General features: G+C 42.5%; 1 protein-coding gene across 1 annotated transcript in view; it reads left to right on the top strand.

Annotated features, from left to right (window-relative positions):
• The window catches only part of GALNT18 (polypeptide N-acetylgalactosaminyltransferase 18), a 438485-nt gene that overhangs the window by 319634 nt on the left and 100599 nt on the right, over nucleotides 1–18252 (top strand). The window contains exons 8-9 of the mRNA XM_024196054.1: nucleotides 6203–6388; nucleotides 13682–13819. Of these exons, the coding sequence (XP_024051822.1) occupies nucleotides 6203–6388; nucleotides 13682–13819 (324 nt within the window). The remainder of the gene's footprint in view (nucleotides 1–6202; nucleotides 6389–13681; nucleotides 13820–18252) is intronic.

Genomic DNA, 18252 nt, shown 5'->3' with positions numbered 1-18252 from the left:
TAGCAGTTTCTAGCTCTTGCCACCATATATAAAGAGTCTGCCTCACCAACAGTAAATGGTGTTCTGCTTCCTTTAAACTATAGTTGTTGGAGTATCTTCAAGTATCTTCCCTTCCACTTATATAAGAAGGCTTTTAAATGAACATTGCTGATCACCTGTCCTTGCCATGTAAACATATAGGACCTCATCTGTGGCCCTGTTCTGGCTTCTTTCCCAGCCATTCCTGTGGTGCAATGTAGCCCTAAAGCTGGTTTGATGGCTACTTGAGAATTTCCCCTTTTATAGGGCTACCCATAGGGTTATAGGAGCCAATACAAGGGGTATGTCCTGGAAAAAGGGAGGATGGCTGAACAAGCCGTATACCTCAGTAATTCCTGACTACGTGAACACACCCTTTGGGACCACAGGTATCCAGTGTAAGAGAGAGCAGTTCTGAGTAGTCCAGGACATCTTAGATCTTTAAGCCACTTTTGCCCTCCCTACCCCAGTCAGTTTTTTGCACTGATCACCTTTCATACAGATTGGAGGATCTGGCCCATAGGCCCAAGCAGTCAGGTATGCTGGTCAAATCAGGAGAGTTACCAATATGGCTGTGAGCACAAATGGGTGCAATCTTCATGTTTTGACTTGTTGATGATTTTTTTTCTTTAATCTCCTCTGTTGTTCATAGTCCATATTTGAATAATAGATAGCCCTGAGGTCCTGACCACTCTTAGGAACAAATCCTGTTCTCAGTTACTTTGGTGTTTATCTGAAATAATGCCATTGACTTTAGCCCTTTATAGATCTACTACTCACAAACTAAGGTACCACTCAAGATGAATAAGTCTGGCAAATGTGGCTCCAAGGTCACAGTTTTCTTGTGGCAGACCCATGAATAGAACCCAGATCTCCCAATTCTATTCCTTAACCACAAGAACTGCCTCCTTCCTGTGCTCATCACCAACCAGAAATAGACCCTTGATTTGATGGCAAAGCCTGTTTAATTAAACAATTGTTTGTTCTTTCTCTCTCCCTTTCCTTATTGTGTATCTAATGACCCACCAGCCTATGTTTTTAGCAGGGATTGAACCATGGACCTGCAACTCCAAAGCACAAGCCTCTACTTGAGCTAAAGAAGTAAATCCCCTAGCTGGTTGTTGGAGTAATCTCTTATCTTCTTATTCAGACCAGCCACTGGCGGGTGACAGACACACATTGTGCTTGTATAATAACATGTAATTTCAGGGGGTTACACAGAATGTGGCAGAAAGTTATGTGCTTCTATTTATAACTGTAGATACTTGTATAATAGTATGTATAATTCCATTGTTCCCTTCTTGGAGTCTCTTTGAGCTGAGGTACAGATGCAGTATAAGCGGAGCATAACAAATAATAATACTTTGCATTTCTGTGGGAGTTCTACCGTGTATTGCAAGGAGACGTAGGATTGTTCCCTTTACAGTTTTCATTCAGGGATCTCAGAAGACATTATAAATATTTAGGACCAAATCCTGGACTCCTTGAACTCACTACTGGTTTTGCCATGGATTTCAGTGGGATTAGGAATGGGAGGCTATTTGCAAGGGCCAAACTTCCCTGTGAGGTGGGTCTGTGAGAAGAAAATTACCTTTCTTCTGACCAAAAGCTGCTAAGTTCAGAGGTGTTAGTGCAGCCAGTCTCTCCTATGGGTCTGTTGGCTTTGTGCCACAGATCTGCACTTCTATAACCAGGTTGTTTTAGAACAAATTCTGGAGGCCACAAGTAAAATGGATAATGTGGGAAGCCAACATAACAGGGCAAAGAAATTCTGGGTGGCAGTATTGGGCAAACTTGTGAGTTCCCTATTTCAGCTGTAATAAATCAGGAAAAGCCAAATACTGCACCATCTGTTGCAGAGCTGCTCAGACAGTTTTATACTTGTAATTGTGGCCTGTTTAGAATTTACTGGCCAGCAAAACTCTAATCCCAGTCAAAATGCTTATTCTTTTGGGCTTGAATTTTCAAAGAAGTTTAAGGGAGTTAGACATGGACATTCCATTGAAATTCCATGGGAATTGAGTGCCTAACTCCCTTAGGCTCCTTTGAAAATCACAGCCTTGGCGGCCACCTTGCATTTTTGTTTTGGTGACAGGCCCCTCCATGGGTGTGCAATGAAAGGGTTAGGACACAAGGACTCTATTTACACCTTGATAATTCATGCAATAGTGTCTGTTCACTAAAACTCAGTGAGCTCTTCTGAGTGCCCTCATTGCTCCCAGCTAGCACCCCTGGGGCACAGGCCATTCTAATGGAGAGTAAGAAAGTGGTTGGACCACGACCTGGCCCCTATACCAGCCAGAAGAGCTAACCAGCTGAATGGGGGAGTTTGTGCTACATCCCCTCAGTGAGTGAAGGAGCCAGGGCGCACACCCTTTGTGCCTCTGGGTGCTCTGTGAATTTATGCCTCCTGCTCGGGCAGCGTGCTTGTATGCTGCTCCCAATACAGGACTGTGGCTAATAGTCCTGTAGAGACTGTATAACTTGATGTATGAGCCCTAGATATTCAAATCATGTTTGTTTCTCACTTCTTTAGTACAAGAATTAGTAACTGAGTGGCATAGTTTCACCTTGATACATAGATGCTATAAAGGCACATTGTCAGCCACATCTGAACCTATTTTTGTTATATGCTAATCACATTTTCATGGATTCCAGGAGACTTTCGTTATAAATAATTAGGTTTGGTTTAGAATCTGTTTTGCACAACTATCCCATTTTGTCAGCATCTGTATTGACAGTTCCTACTTAACATTAAGATTTTAAGTGAATTCATGCTTCTTGCAGCAGTGTAATTAATTAGTCTTCACAAATAGAACAAAGACTGATGGTGTGTAAGAAAGAAAGGGAGGACTTATAGGTTTGATTAATTGGAGTTTACTGGGAGACTGGCTAATTGTTGTTTACAAACCATATTATAATATTTCGTGTGTGTGTGTGTGTGTGTGTGTGTGTGTGTGTGTGTGTGTGTGTGTTAAAATTAGAGGAGACCGAGCCTAAAATTTCTGATCCAGGTTCAAACTCCCCTGAAGCTCAGCCTACTATAGAAATGAAGTTTTTTTTTCCAGCCTATTACAGAGCTGGAGTTTCGATCTGACTTTGAGTTTCCCCAAAATTTGGAAAAAAGAACAGGAGTACTTGTGGCACTTTAGAGACTAACACATTTATTTGGGCATAAGCTTTCATGGGCTAAAACCCACTTAATCGGATACATGCAGTGGAAAATACAGTAGGAAGATATATATACACAGAGAACATGAAAAAATGGGTGTTGCCATACCAACTCTAACGAGACTAATCAATTAAGGTGGGCTATTATCAGCAGGAGAAAAAAAACTTTTGTAGTGATAATCAGGATAGCCCATTTCAAACAGTTGACAAGAAGGTGTGAGTAACAGGAGGGGAAAAATTAGCAGGGGGAAATAGTTTTTACTTTGTGTAATGACCCATAAACTCCCAGTCTTTATTCAAGCCTAATTTAATGGTGTCCAGTTTGCAAATTAATTCCAATTCTGCAGTTTCTCTTTGGAGTCTGTTTTTGAAGTTTTTGAAGAAATTGCAACTTTTAGGTCTGTAATTCATAGAATCATAGAATATCAGGGTTGGAAGGGACCTCAGGAGGTCATCTAGTCCAGCCCGCTGCTCAAAGCAGGACCAATCCCCAGACAGATTTTTGCCCCAGATCCCTAAATGGCCCCCTCAAGGATTGAACTCACGACCCTGGGTTTAGCAGGCCAATGCTCAAACCACCGAGCTATCCCTCCCCCTTGAGTGACCAGGAAGGTTGAAGTGTTCTCCGACTGGTTTTTGAATGTTATAATTCTTGACGTCTGATTTGTGTCCATTTATTCTTTTGCGTAGAGACTGTCCGGTTTGGCCAATGTACATGGCAGAGGGGCATTGCTGGCACGTGATGGCATATTTCGCATTGGTAGATGTGCAGGTGAACGAGCCTCTGATGGTGTGGCTGATGTGATTAGGTCCTATGATAGTGTCCCTTGAATAGATATGTGGACAGAGTTGGCAACGGGCTTTGTTGCAAGAATAGGTTCCTGGATTCGTGTTTTTGTTGTGTGGTGTGTGGTTGCTGGTGAGTATTTGCTTCAGGTTGGGGGGCTGTCTGTAAGTGAGGCCAAACCGGACAGTCTCTACACAAAAGAATAAATGGACACAAATCAGACGTCAAGAATCTTTCTTAGAAAAGGCAGTTGAGCTATTTAGAATTGTATTTTTCAGAAACTAATATTTCTTGGTAGCTTTTAAAGCTGGATTGCCTACTTTATATTATGTTTAGAAATACATAACCTGAAAATAACATTTTTGTCCTCTTATTTATTTATTCTCATGCCAGAACAATTACCTGGTTCCTGTTAAATATTCATGGTGATCTTCACAGTTTTTAACTGGGATTGATTATATTTATTCCCTCTTACAGGATTCCAAGTTCTTGAGGCAAAGATGTGCAAAAGTCTTTTAAGCTGCTTTCTCATTTGATTGTACCATGGGATCATGGGGTGGCTCATCATCCAGTGAGCTGAAACAACGAAGTTGTATCTCTCGTCCCAGCATATGCTGAACGTAATTAGGCGCCAGTCCAGAAAAGGCTTTGTAAACATTCTGAATCCATGCCACATTCCTTCAGTCTCAGAAGCTGCCAAGTGCCTAAATGCTGTATTCAATCCAGTTGCTTAAATATATAAAATGAATGGCTGAACTAAGTGTCTTCCTGGTAGAATATATGCATATAGGTTGGACAGACTTGGAGAGGTTCAGTTTTCAGTTCCAGAACCTGATGTTCTGCCAACCCACCTTCCCTACTCACTAGGGACAGGACTCAAGGGAGACCAGAGTGTGAACTCTTCTCGGCTAGCCTCATCGGGAAGGAGCCATCCTTCCTCTCTTCCTATAGGGAGGGGGTACCAAAGGCCAGGGATTTCCAGTAGTGGTGTTACAACTTGATGGTGTCCATGTCATAACGCAAGCACTGACACATCCCAATGAAACTCTGTTTCTGCCAAATAGATCTCACAAACATTTGGGTTCAGTTCAGCAGACTCAAATGGGGCTAGTTCCAGCACATTTGGGTTTCTGCCTGAAGAGCATTCACTATGCCATTATGCCTCTTGTATTGAATTTGATGCCTTGATTCTATTACGTTATAATAAGGTGTAGCTATATCGTCCCCCTGCAAAACAAACAAAGAGCTAAGGATCAAGTGGATTTCCTCAGACACACTAAACACTTAAAAGCAAGGAAATCATAAGCCAAGATAACACTCACAACCAGCAATACCACTTTCTAAGTATTAGCCCATCACTGTTGTGATACTCAATACCAACACACACTTTAATAGAAACATCAAGCTAATGTGATAAATGGATTGGCTATCATTTGCAAGGTATGAAACTTGTGGATAGGTCATTTTCAGTAGTGAACCCTGGTTTTTGAATTCACTCTCAAAAGAAATACATCTTACTGCTATCTGGGCTGTGTTTAAAGCAAGATGTAAGATACATCTATTTTCCATGCCTCTTGGAATCTGGATTTTCTGGGATCTTCTGACATGCAATTCAGTGGCTTGGTTTTCCCACCGCTAAGGTTATCTAGTTCTGAGCAGTGAGGTATGCGTATGAAGGGGTACATATGACCTCTCTGAGGGAAAAGTTTGCAGTTTATATATCTTGTACAGTGCACCCAGATACTGCTGGGATCAGTGGTCAGCACACTGGCCTAGGGTGTAGGAGACCTGGGTGTAATTTCCTGCTCCACCATGGACTTCCTCTGTGACCTTGGGCAAGTCACTTATCCTTTCTTTGCATCAGTTCCCATTTATAAAGATTGCAAAGTGCTTTGTGAGCTACTGATAAATGCTAAATAAGTAGGGTTTTTTGTTTTGTTTTTTGTTTTTTACTACTACTATGAGGCTGGACGCATTGGCTAAGGAAAGATGTCTCTGGAAGTAACTGCTTAGATGATACTATAAAAATTGTCAAAGGAGTATCAGCTTTGTTCTAAGATAATTTTTGGACAGCCCAATATATGTTGGTTGTGTTTCTCCTTAACATCAGTATTATGTCTAAAACCAAAAGAGTTTCAGTGTATCTGTTGAAAACAATAAGACACTGCATTACTGTATAGTGGGCTCAGTTTACTGACTTCAACTAGTACTGTATATTTTTTCTAGGTATGGCAATGTGGAGGTAGTGTTGAGGTGCTGCCTTGCTCCAGGATTGCCCATATTGAAAGAGCCCATAAGCCGTACACAGAAGACCTCACTGCTCATGTCCGAAGGAATGCACTAAGAGTGGCCGAAGTCTGGATGGATGAATTTAAAAGCCATGTTTACATGGCATGGAATATACCCCAAGAGGTAGGTTGCAAAGATCACCGGCATGCTCGGATAGCCTTAGCTCTGGGCCCAAAATATGAGCTCTAGTTTAGGACTACGTTTAGCCACCCTTATTCATATGGAGTAGCACCTTACTCTGTGAGCAATTCCATTGTCTGCAGGTTATTTAAAAATTACTTTCTTGCTGTGTTACTTTTTTCTTGTTCATTGTTGACCCTGCAAGACTCTTTGAAGTTAGTACCTGCAGGAATGCCAGAGATGAAGCTTATATGCAGTGGTGTTGTAGCCATGTTGGTCCCAGGTTATTAGAGAGACAAGGTGGGTGAGGTAATATCTTTTATTGATCCAACTTCTGTTGGAGAGAGAGACAAGCTTTCAAGCTCACATGGAGCTGCTCTTCAGCTTCAAATTCATGTGTCTATCTCATTGACTGGTATACTTTTTACCTGTGTTAGAGTGAAGCCCTGTCATACAATATGGGAGTATTAAATTTCTACCAGTCTTGCTGGAAGGGTGTCTTTCTTTTTCCTACTCACCTAGTAGGGCTGGAAATCTCCTTACAGAACAAGTGGCATTTCATGGTTCTAGGTCTCTATATGGAAATCATATTCCTACTTATGTTACTGCGAGTAACACTTACTGTTTAAAAAAAAAAAAAAAAAAGCAAACAGCAGCCGCAGCACTGGAAGCCAAAATTATTAAAAGCAGAATCTTGATTTTATAGCTATGCTACATAGCCTTTAATGCGTGTGTGTGTGTGTGTGTGTGTGTGTGTGTGTGTGTGTGTGAAAGTCCTCACTACATGCTGTGCTGTTTATATTTACTAAAGAAACAATAAAGAAAAGGGTTTAAAAATGTTAGAAATTGAATATATATTATATTATTTATTATTAGGTCAATTAGTTCATCCCCTTGAAAATACAGACTACAGACACACTCCCATACTGATTTGTAGAAATACATCATGGGCCAGATGCTTATTCACATGAGTGATCTTTGCTCAGATGAGTAATCTGACCCCATGTTACAACCAAATTCTGTTCTCAGTTCTACTCGTGTAAATATGGTTATAACTTCCTAGAATTTATTGAAGTTATTCTGGATTTACCCTAGCATAACCGAGAGCAGAATTTGGCCTCTCATTTTAGTTTTGATTCCTTTAAATGAATCTATTTGCTTTGCAGTTGCAGCTCCCTCCAGCTGTCTCTTGCTAAAGAATATAGCACAAAACAAATAAATGAACTCAAGCAATTTATTTAATTTAATTTTTTTTCTAATAAAAGATCTCTCACAAATCTCTTTCTGAACAATTTTGCAGCTGCAGTGAAACTGGTATAATTTGTCCTGTTACTATTTTTCGTGCTAAAAGTAAAATGATGTACTTTGCCTACGTTAGTTTCACCACACCGGGGAGGAAAAAAGTAATTGTAGCTAGAAAAAGACAGTTTTTTTTCCAGTTCAGTAATGGGAGTGTCTCTCGTAGAGCTACTCAGAAGGTTAGAGGTCCTAAATATCTGACTGGGTCAAGGGGGTTTGGTTTGATTGCTATTGATAATGTGCTTGCACTTATGAGCAGAAGATCTCGGGAGGGAAGGAGTGGGAAGATATAATGCCATTATCAGAAGACAATAAATCACATTAGCTAAAACTAGTATAAAATGAAAATGCTTTACATCAAAGCAAAATTTCCTCTGGAAATTGGGTGATGGTGGGAGGAGGGGGAAGGCAGTAACTGGCACGGAAGCAGCAGCCACATCTTCATTGTATCCCTTAAGTTCCCATTTTCTTTCTCTTAAGACTCCCTAGTAATGTATGTGCTGAGTAATTCCATAGTGGCAAACAAAAGGGCAAAGAAGATCGGACCCAGTAGAATGTTAGATGACAATGGTGTCAGTGGTTCATATGTGTAACATGCTACTGTGGCAATGAATGAGAAAGTGAAGCCTGCTATAGGCAGCACAACAGACACCTGGAGGTGACAGGCATTTTTATTTATAAGGGTTTCTCCTCTGCACAGAGTGGCAATGACCAAGAGGAATATGAGGGGAAGGGTGGTCTGGTGGTTAAGACTCAGGACCAGGGCTCAGCTGATTAGAGTTCAAATCCCAGTTTGGCCACAAATTTTCAGTAAAACCTTGGCCAGGCCATTTAATTTCTCTGTGCTTCAGCTCCCCATATGTAAAAGGGGATAAAACACCTTTCTTTCTCCTACCCTTAGGGGCAGGGACTCTCTCTTATAATGTACCTAGCATGTCTCAGTTGGAGCCTCTAGGTGCCACAGTAGCATAATAATGGTATCTTCAAGGTAGGAGATGTTCTAGTTTTCATATGGTTAAAAATTCATGAAACCTGAGCCTGGCAGTGATTTGGTATTAGCTGTAAAAGTGTCAGAGGAGATATGGGCCCTCAATGAGCTAACAGAAAATCCCTCTAACAGTGAGGAACTATCTTCTTGTATAGATGGGCCAGGCTGGGCCCTGCTCCTCCAACGTCCCAATCCTGGCATAGGGGACATATTGGGAGCAGGCAGGGAGCATGGTGGAGTTTGGCTCCATTGTGGCAATCTGTCACTGGCTTAGAGTCCATTAGGGATCCCAAACCAAATGAGTCCTTTAAAGTCACCTGGCAGCAGCTTGATGTTTCACTGGGGTCAGAGCTGGCCTCAAGAATCAGGAAGCTGGCTCCGTCTCCCTGGCACTTCCAATCTGCTACACTAAACTTTGCTCATTGCCCAAGAGAATCGACTTAAGTGAGGAAAAACCCCAGTGGGAGTAAAGAACCCAATGAAATCACCATCTGATCTTTTACCAGTATTGTTGGTGAGGGGAACAGGAAGATATGGTACAGGCTTACACCCATTGGCACATACCAAATCAGTCTGAAAAGGAAACCAACATCATTAGTGTGGGAGGTTTTTTCTCTCTATCGAAAGGGCAGGAGTTATGCAATCTGCTGTTTCTACAGAAAAAGTGTCAGAGAAGAGAGAAAGAACATCTATTTTTTGAGTTGCTTTAAGAAGCAACTCAAAAAATAATCTTGACACAGTATGTGGAACATCCGTGCTACAGATTACCAGGAGTGTCGTAGGGCACAGAGCTAAAGGGTTGAAGAGCAAGGAAAGTATGGGACTGATTATGTCAAAGTCCTATATCTGAGTGGCATTAGCTCCATTGCACCTTGCTTCATCCTAAGATTCCATTAAGGGTGGAATATAAACTATGGACACTCTTTCAGCCATAGCTAGTTTCAGGAGGGGACAAAATAAGATAATGTAGATGCACAAAGTAGGTGTGTGGAAGAAAAGTCAAATTGGCTGGTCAGATATTGTTGATTTAAACATTTGTACAAGTGCAACAGTAATTATGTGTTTGGACAGAAATGAAACATCCGTGCAAAATAGAGGGATTGGAACCATTATAGTGGACTTTTTTGTTCACCTGTATCAGCCAGGGCTTTTCATGCAGTATGCTGTTCCAAAGTAGCAAATACCCAGTAGAACCTACTTTTTCATGGAATAATTCCCAGAGCTGCAGAGAGCTCCTCAATCAAATGTGTCCAAAGATTTCAGAGCATCAAAGGCCAAAAGGAGGGAGCTTGTCTCATTTGGCAGGAAGAAGTGGCTACTATCTTGGGATCTTTGTATTTGAGGCACTGAAAACTTTACTCAGGCACTCAGATACCATGATGAGGAGTGTAGCATAAAATACCCAGCTAAACAGACTCAATAAGCATTTTAAAATGGAAACAAAACTTCGGAAGTGCCAAGTGAAGGGATCGCTCCGAAGAAGTCATCCTCTGAGCTAGCAAATGAAACAGAAATATGTTAAAAATGGGGTAGGTAGGAGGAGCTTGTGAGATTAGGGATCTGTGGGTTCATAGAATTGCTAACAGAATGAGATTGTCACCTCTGGGCTACTTTTTAACGTAATGACTAGTCAGTAGTGGGTGAAGGTCATCTCAACCTATGTGTTCTATAGTAGTAGCCAGTAAATCTCAACATTTACCAATAGTTATTTGGGTTGTTGTCATGGGTTTCCTGTAAAGAGGGGAAATACAGAAGATCTGAGAATCAGGCTGTGGTAACCAATGGGAAATTATGACTTGTTATGGTAACAACTATATGTAAATAAATTGATATTCTGGTGATTAGTGATTAGTCCTTCACACCCCACACAGGGTTTTTTTCTTGTTTTCACAAGTTCATCTCACCATCAGCTCAGAACTGGCTCCCCAGTCTTATAGGGCCTCAGTGGGCCAAAGACCTTCCAACTCTTCCCTAAGGACCAGGGGTCCTGCCCGTTGGGTGGATCAGAAAGAAGGCCTTGAGTCAGTTTTAACTCAGGCTGTTTAACTAAAAATCCACCCTTTGTCTCACAGAGTGATAGAATTTAAGGCCAGAAGGAACCACTAGATCACATAGTCTGACCTCCTGTATAGCACAGGCCACCAACACCACCCAGCACCTGTAATGAGACTGCAGTTTTACAGCCCATAGGAGACTAGACTGTTATGTGCCAGAGTAGGAGGAAGCAAGGAACACCAGTGCCTGAGACCCCCTCATTGACAGGGAAATGATTAAGTTTCTGAGACCCAGATAGTCCTGCCAAGTGACCTACACCTGCCTGCTGCAGAGGAAGGTGACTGCATGTTGTTGGTCCCTGGAGAATCCAGTTTGAACCAGTATATGTGAGCCTCTCTCCAAGAGGTGGTATCTCTCTGGAAGTTTTACAGCCTGAGTGAATTTACCTAACCACTCCCGACTGCTCCTGTGGTCGCCCTCCCCCAGGGAATTTCGTACAGTTCCCTCAATAGTATATAAACATTTCCCTTTGTAATGCAATGAACTCCTAAGATACTGAAACATAATTCAATAAGGTTTAACTTAATTCAGTAAGGTTTGTCCAGGATATTGTCATATCTGTCACACATGGTTGCTCCATGTTAAAGTTAACACACGTTGGTGGGGGGAAGCATGAGGAAACATGCATCGCCACTAGCTAAGTGGCAGGACCTTAATCTCTAGGTGTTCTCAGTCCAACATATTTCACAATGTGTTTATCTGGCCAGTTTAACACATTGCTCCTTCATCACCATCTTCTGTCTCTCTCTCTGCCTCCTTATCTCCATATGTAAAATGGGGCGAAGGATAGTGACCTCCTGTGTAAACTGCTTTGAGATCTACTAATGAGAAGCCCTGCAGCAGAGCTAGGTGGTATTATTATTAACTATCAATCTGCTCTATCTCTGTCTTGCCTGCAGCTTTTTCCCATGCCTCCAGTGACATTCAGTTCTCAGCTTCCACTACATACAAGCTGGCCTCTGCTATACCCAAACCAGTGTACTGTGTGCAAGCTGGTTTCCTTTCCAGTTGCATGTCAGGATCCGGTTGCAACTTTCCGGGGACCTGGCTCCTTAGAGAACTCTTCAGTCTGAGGAGCAATAAGCACTGCAGCATACTGTGTTGCATGAGAAAGGAATGGGGATGTACTGGAACCCAGTAGAAGGGCAGCTGAGCATCACTTACACATTGTAAATTCACAGAGCTCAGAGTAGATAAAGGAGTCATCTGAGGCCACAGGGATAGTGGGTAGGCACAAAGGCAGATGTCAAGAGGGAACCAGTGACCTAGAAAGAGAGAGAGCTGTAATCTGACAAGGAGGAAATGGATTGGCTGAGAGGAGCATCCATAGTTTTGGAAATTCAGAAAAGCATTCAAATACAAGCTCCAAATACCCTCTGTAGTAGTGACCTATTGTGCATAGGAGGTTTTTGCTGGTAAGATTCAGACTGACTTGTAAGATATTGAGTGCTTGAGCTGAAGCCTCAGGGGCACCTGATACTCTAGCCCAGCAGTTCTCAACCCGCGGGCCACATGCAGCCCAATTAGCACACTGCTGCGGCCCAGCTCAGCTGTGTTCTAAAGGGCGGCCCATGGGCCGGGGTCCCACCAGGTGAGAACCACTGATCTAGCCAGTCATATTCCTGACCAGGAGAAAAAGATCAATTTGTTAATTAAGAGGCAGTTTTATATAAGGATAGATGAATGATTTCTGTCAGGCATAGTTTGAGCTGCACCTATTGGCATCAGGCCTGAATTTAGTGCAAGGTATTTTTAATAGACTTTGCCAGCGTGGAAGCCAAATTTACTTTAGTGCCAGTCAGGAAATGCCTGCATTGTAAAATATTCTTGCTCCAGATAGTGTTAATTACATAGACATTCTGTGATGCAAAGAGCAGCCTGTGCTTCAGACCATAAAATCAGGCTCCTATAAAGCTATCCTTTTGATATACCAATGAAAGAGAATTCAGCATTTCCTAACATCATTTTAAAATCGTGATGTCAGCAGACAATGAAGACACTTTGGGCATTTATGACTCAGGCAAGGCCTGCTGTTTAACCAACTAGATTGTGAGATTTCTCTCTAAAGTTTATTTATAATAAGTTTTGTTCTGTTATATTGAGCTGTATGCGAGAACATAATTTACAGTAAAATGTCCCATTTTCCTTCCTGTCAGAAAGTGGCCATGAATTTGCATTTAGATCCCTCTCTAAAAATCTCTGTTGCATGATTTTAAAGGGATAAATTATTGAGCTCCACTTACAGGATTTTTATGAAACTCGTGTTTCATGGACTCCACAAAATTGTGTCACACCAGCCGAGGGTTAGCCATAAAAGTAAAAGATAATAAAAGGAGGGGAAGGAGAAATTCTGTAAATGCTTTTAACAAAAACATCAACTGAGATTTTAATGGCAGTATAAAATAGGTTGGCTGAGATTTCAGAAAGGTGAGCAGGAATTCTAATCTTCACAATGGAACAACAAAGCCAGATTTCAGAAATAGGCAGAAAAAGGAATACATTATTAAATAGGCCACAGTTGAATATCAGCAATCAGGTTGTTTCCTGGGCAACTTGCTACCTTATTCCAATTATTTCTGGATCTGAAAACTGCCTGAAAATCTAAAAGGGCTAGAGAATTACAGTGGCATTGACTAAAGTCCAAATCCAAAACTCAGATAAGTCAATGGGATTCTTTCCATGGACCACAGTGGGGTTTGAATGAGGCCCTAAGAATATGAACTGTGTTTATAATACTATGGTACACATCCTCTTTAAACAGAGGATTTATGAAACATCCATTGACATCAGAATCACTTTACAGCAGTGTTGTTGATCCAGTGGAGAGATCAACTCTTGTGTTACTGTTCCTCACTAGAGTAGGCATGGCAGTAGAGAGACAGTTTTATACTAGGAAGAATTGCTTTTATGTCACTGATACGTTTTCTGTTTTTCTGACCCTTTTATGTGCGCAGGATTCTGGAATTGACATTGGTGATATTTCTGAGAGGAAGGCCCTGAGGAAAAAACTACAATGCAAGACCTTTAGGTGGTACCTTGTCAGTGTGTATCCAGAAATGAGAATGTACTCAGACACTATCGCCTATGGGGTGGTAAGGATCCTGTTTACCTCGATCATTAAAAAAAGAATAATAGTGGAAGTAATTCATGCAGACAATGCGTGGTTCCAGATAAGAGCCAGATCAAACTGGGAGTCACTAGTTAAATAGATGGATTGACTGGTTAGTTGACAAAGACTGTTGTGCTACAATACTTCATGCAAATATATTCCTATGTATTATCTTCTTTGCCTGCTCTTTTCACAGATTTTGTTAAAGTGAAAGATTTCTGGGGTATAATTTATTAGATGCTACAGAGCTGTTGGCTGGAAACTATGGTGAATACATGTAGTTTGTGTGCATTCATTCTGCACTTAGTTTTACACATATAAGCACCTTAATATAATATCAAAATCATGTATCTAGAGGTTCATACAGACATGTATGCACCTAAGGATTATTATCATCATTGCATACTATTTATGTTACAATAGCCTCTATAGGCCACAGTTGAAATCCGGGCCTGATTATGCTAGGCCAGCGTACTAAAACATAGTAAGAAACAGTACCTGCCCCAAACAGTACTTGCCTCCAACCTAAATGGAGAAAACAGACAATGAATAGTAGGGGAAATGAGCGCAGAGAGGTAAAGTGATTTTCCCATGGGCACAAAGCAGGTTAGTGACATAACCAGAAACAGAACCCCTATCCCGACTCCTAGTCCAGTGCCTCATCCATTAGCCTGCACTGCCTTTTGTGAATGAAAGTAATCTCTTTGCACTCAGGTCCCACTTCAGAAGCCTAAGTAGGATATTTCACCAATAAGTGCAGATCGTCAATGCAAGATGTGGAGGAAGACACCCCTGCTTGAAAACTGGGTTCTCTGAGTTCTGCAGTTTGACTGTGTGGTTCTGTGGAGATCTAGTAGGATCCAGGGTTGCAAGGTGTCCAGTTTTCGACCGGAATGCCCGGTCGAAAAGGGACCCTGGCAGCTCTGGTCAGCACTGCCGACCGGGACGTTAAAAGTCTGGGTGGCGGTGCTGCAGGGCTAAGGAAGACTAGTCTCTACCTGTCCTGGCTCCTCGCTGCGCCCTGGAAGCAGCCAGCAGGTTCAGCTCCTAAGTGGGGGAGGGGGGGGCACAGGGCTCCACATGCTGCCCCCTGACCTGAGCACTGGCTCCGCACTCCCATTGGCTGGGAGCCGCAGCCAGTGGGAGCCGGGGGGGGGGGGGGGGGGGGGCCCGCCGGGCAGACCCGGGGGGGGGAGCCCCCGCCCCCCCCCCCCCCCCCTCCCCCCCGAGCCCGCCCCCCCTCCCACACCCCAACCCCCTGCCTCGATCTGCAGCCCCTGCCCACACTCCGAATCCCTCGGCCCCAGCCTGGAGCCCACTCCTGCACTCCAAACCCCTCATCCCAGAGCCCACACCCCCAGCCCAGAGCCCTCCCACATCCCAACCCCCTGCCTCAACCTGAAGTCCCCTCCTGCATTCCGAATCCCTTGACCCCACCCGCCCAGCCTGGAGCCCATTCCTGCACCCCAAACCCTTCATTCCCAGCCACACTTCCAGCCGGAGCCCTCACCCCCTCCTGCACCCCAACTCCCTGCCCCAGCCAGGAGTCCCCTCCCGCATCTTGAACTCCTCATTTCTGCCCCCAGTTAGGGCCCTCATCCCCTCCTGCGCGCACACGCGCACACACACACACTCCGCCCCAGCCCAGTGAAAGTGAGTGAGGGTGGGGGAGAGTGAGCCACCGAGGAAGGAGGGATGTAGTGAAGGGGGGGGTGCCTTGGGGAAGGGGCGGGGCTAGGGTGTTCGGTTTTGTGCAATTAGAAAGTTGGCAACCCTAGTAGGATCCTGTAGGACAGTAGCACATTTTAGCAAATGGAATGGCTCTGTACTTGAAAGGTATTTTATAATTATTTGACTGTTTTGGATGGTCAATTGAAATTATAGTGCTGGCTTTTCATGGAAGTCAAATAGAGAATAACCCATCCAAAAAGTAGTAAGGCAAAGTTCTTTTAAAAGTAATAAGGATTGTAGAAAACTGTTAAAGGCAGGGCCAAATTCAATCTCCTCGATGTGAGGAGATTGACTTCACTGGAATTGTGCTCAGTTATACTAGAACTGAATTTGGCCCAGATTCTTTTAAGGATAGATTAGGCTTCCTAGTAAATGGGCGCATATTTCTCCTGCCAGGCATAGAAGCCTGGAGCATTTTTGATCACAGATATAAATAGTAAATGAGTGAAAAAGGAAACACACAGGTGGAATAGCTGAGTTACTTGACACATCCTTCTTGGACTAATTCAACATTTATTTGACAGGCACAGATGAAAAGCACAGAACAGGCCTCTTAAGATTTTGACTCTCCTGAGCCTGTCTCAGCATCCACAGAAGGATGCTGACAATACCAAATAAGCTTGGTATACAGCAAGAGTGGGTGTTCATACATCACACTGTTACGTGATGCAGAACCAAAGAGCCCAATATATAAGTCCTCAGGGCACCTCTGGTCAATAGGTACATATTATGAGTGTGCCACAACAAGGGACATGATATAATCTATTGACTGCAGCACGTCAGTACATTAATGGCCTCATAATTTAGCTGGGAGCTGTGGTGGGAAGTCTTATTCCACTAACTGAAAAATGCCTGAAAATAATGGACCATATGACAAAGCATCTCTAGAGTTAGAGGCTTGCAAGAGACATTGCATTAGGAAATAAAAACACACTGTCACCTGATCTTCATAGAGGGAGTGCAAAAAGAACAGGAGTACTTGTGGCACCTTAGAGACTAACAAATTTATTAGAGCATAAGCTTTCGTTGGCTACAACCCACTTCTTCGGATGCATATAGAGTGAAACATATATTGAGGAGATATATATACACACATACAGAGAGCATGAACAGGTGGGAGTTGTCTTACCAACTCTGAGAGGCCAATTAAGTAAGAGAAAAAAACTTTTGAAGTGATAATCAGGATAGCTCAGTACAGACAGTTTGATAAGAAGCAAGTGTGAAAATACTTACAAGGGGAGATAGATTCAATGTTTGTAATGGCTCAGCGATTCCCAGTCCTTATTTAATCCTGAGTTGATTGTGTCTAGTTTGCATATCAATTCCAGCTCAGCAGTCTCTCGTTGGAGTCTGTTTATGAAGTTTTTCTGTTCTAAGATAGCCACCCGCAGGTCTGTCATAGAATGGCCAGACAGGTTAAAGTGTTCTCCCACTGGTTTTTGAGTATTATGATTCCTGATGTCAGATTTGTGTCCATTAATTCTTGGTATTTGGTTCCCTCGTCTGTTCTTTCTTCATTTCTTCTTTTCCACTTGTTTGCTAAGCTTGTAATGAAGGAAGAAGTGCAATGGAAATGCAAATCATCTGCTAATTCAGATTTTAAATATTGAAGTGCTTACCTGCTCGGATCACTGCTCTGCATTTATCAAAGATATCTGATTTTCTTTGTTTTTGTGTGGGGGGGAGGGTGGAAATTTTGTTGTCAGTAATGAAAAAAATTAACAAAAATGCTGCATTATTACAAAAGGAAATCCGAATCAATACCTTTTTTCATTATTTGATCAGCTGGAGACTCAGATGTTGCCAGGCTCCACAGTAAGATTGTAAATTAGGCTGTGTGTGCACTTGAAAACTAAGCAGTGTGTGATAGAACTGGATTAAGTGCAATTGGTCAGGTGTGCACGCTAACCATATGAAGTCTTGTGCTTTTGCCCTGCATCCATACTAATGTTGTTCTAAACCATCTCATTTGAAATATCCTCTGAGTACCTATCCCACACCTCACAGAAGCAGTGGATTCTGAGAGATTTCAAAAGGCCACCAATGCACTTTGGGACAGTAGTGTGTAGACTCATTGAACTGTGTCATCTAGTTCATATCCACACTGGCACTAAAAAGGAGAGAAGGCCGATAGCAGAAATGAGGACAGAAAGAGTGAAGTAAGTCGAGAAGATGGCAGAGGTTTATTCATTCAAATAGTGTAAGAAACATAACAAGAATAGTGATGATCTTGAATCGAGAGAGGAAGGTGCAAGTAACAGTAGTGACAATGGAATAAAATGGCAGCACTATGTCATTAATGTCAATAATAATGAAAGGAAGGACAGTTTTATGGTTAAGGCACTCAGGAAATCTGAATGTAATTCTCAGCTCAGCCACAGATTATCTGTGTGACACTGGGCAAGTTACTCATCTCTCTATGCTACAGTTTTCTATCTGTAACATGTGGATAATACTTTCTTTCTCCCACACTTACTGTATCTCTGTAAACTCTTCAGGGCACAGACTGTCTCATCATGTGTATGTGCATATGCATTGACTAGCACAATGAGGCTCTGATCTCAGTTGAGGCCATTGCTGAAATGTTAATAATAATAATGTCCCCTGAGCTGTCCCTGTTGTGGTGCAACTCTGCATCACACTAGCATTAGGCAATATGCCCAATTCGGCCCAATGTGTCAACAG

This window comes from Terrapene carolina, unplaced genomic scaffold, assembly GCF_002925995.2.
Source record: "Terrapene carolina triunguis isolate 2854851 unplaced genomic scaffold, T_m_triunguis-2.0 Scaffold96, whole genome shotgun sequence".
In the NCBI taxonomy this organism is placed as follows: domain Eukaryota; kingdom Metazoa; phylum Chordata; order Testudines; family Emydidae; genus Terrapene; species Terrapene triunguis.
This window is presented reverse-complemented; position numbering and strand designations above follow the sequence as displayed.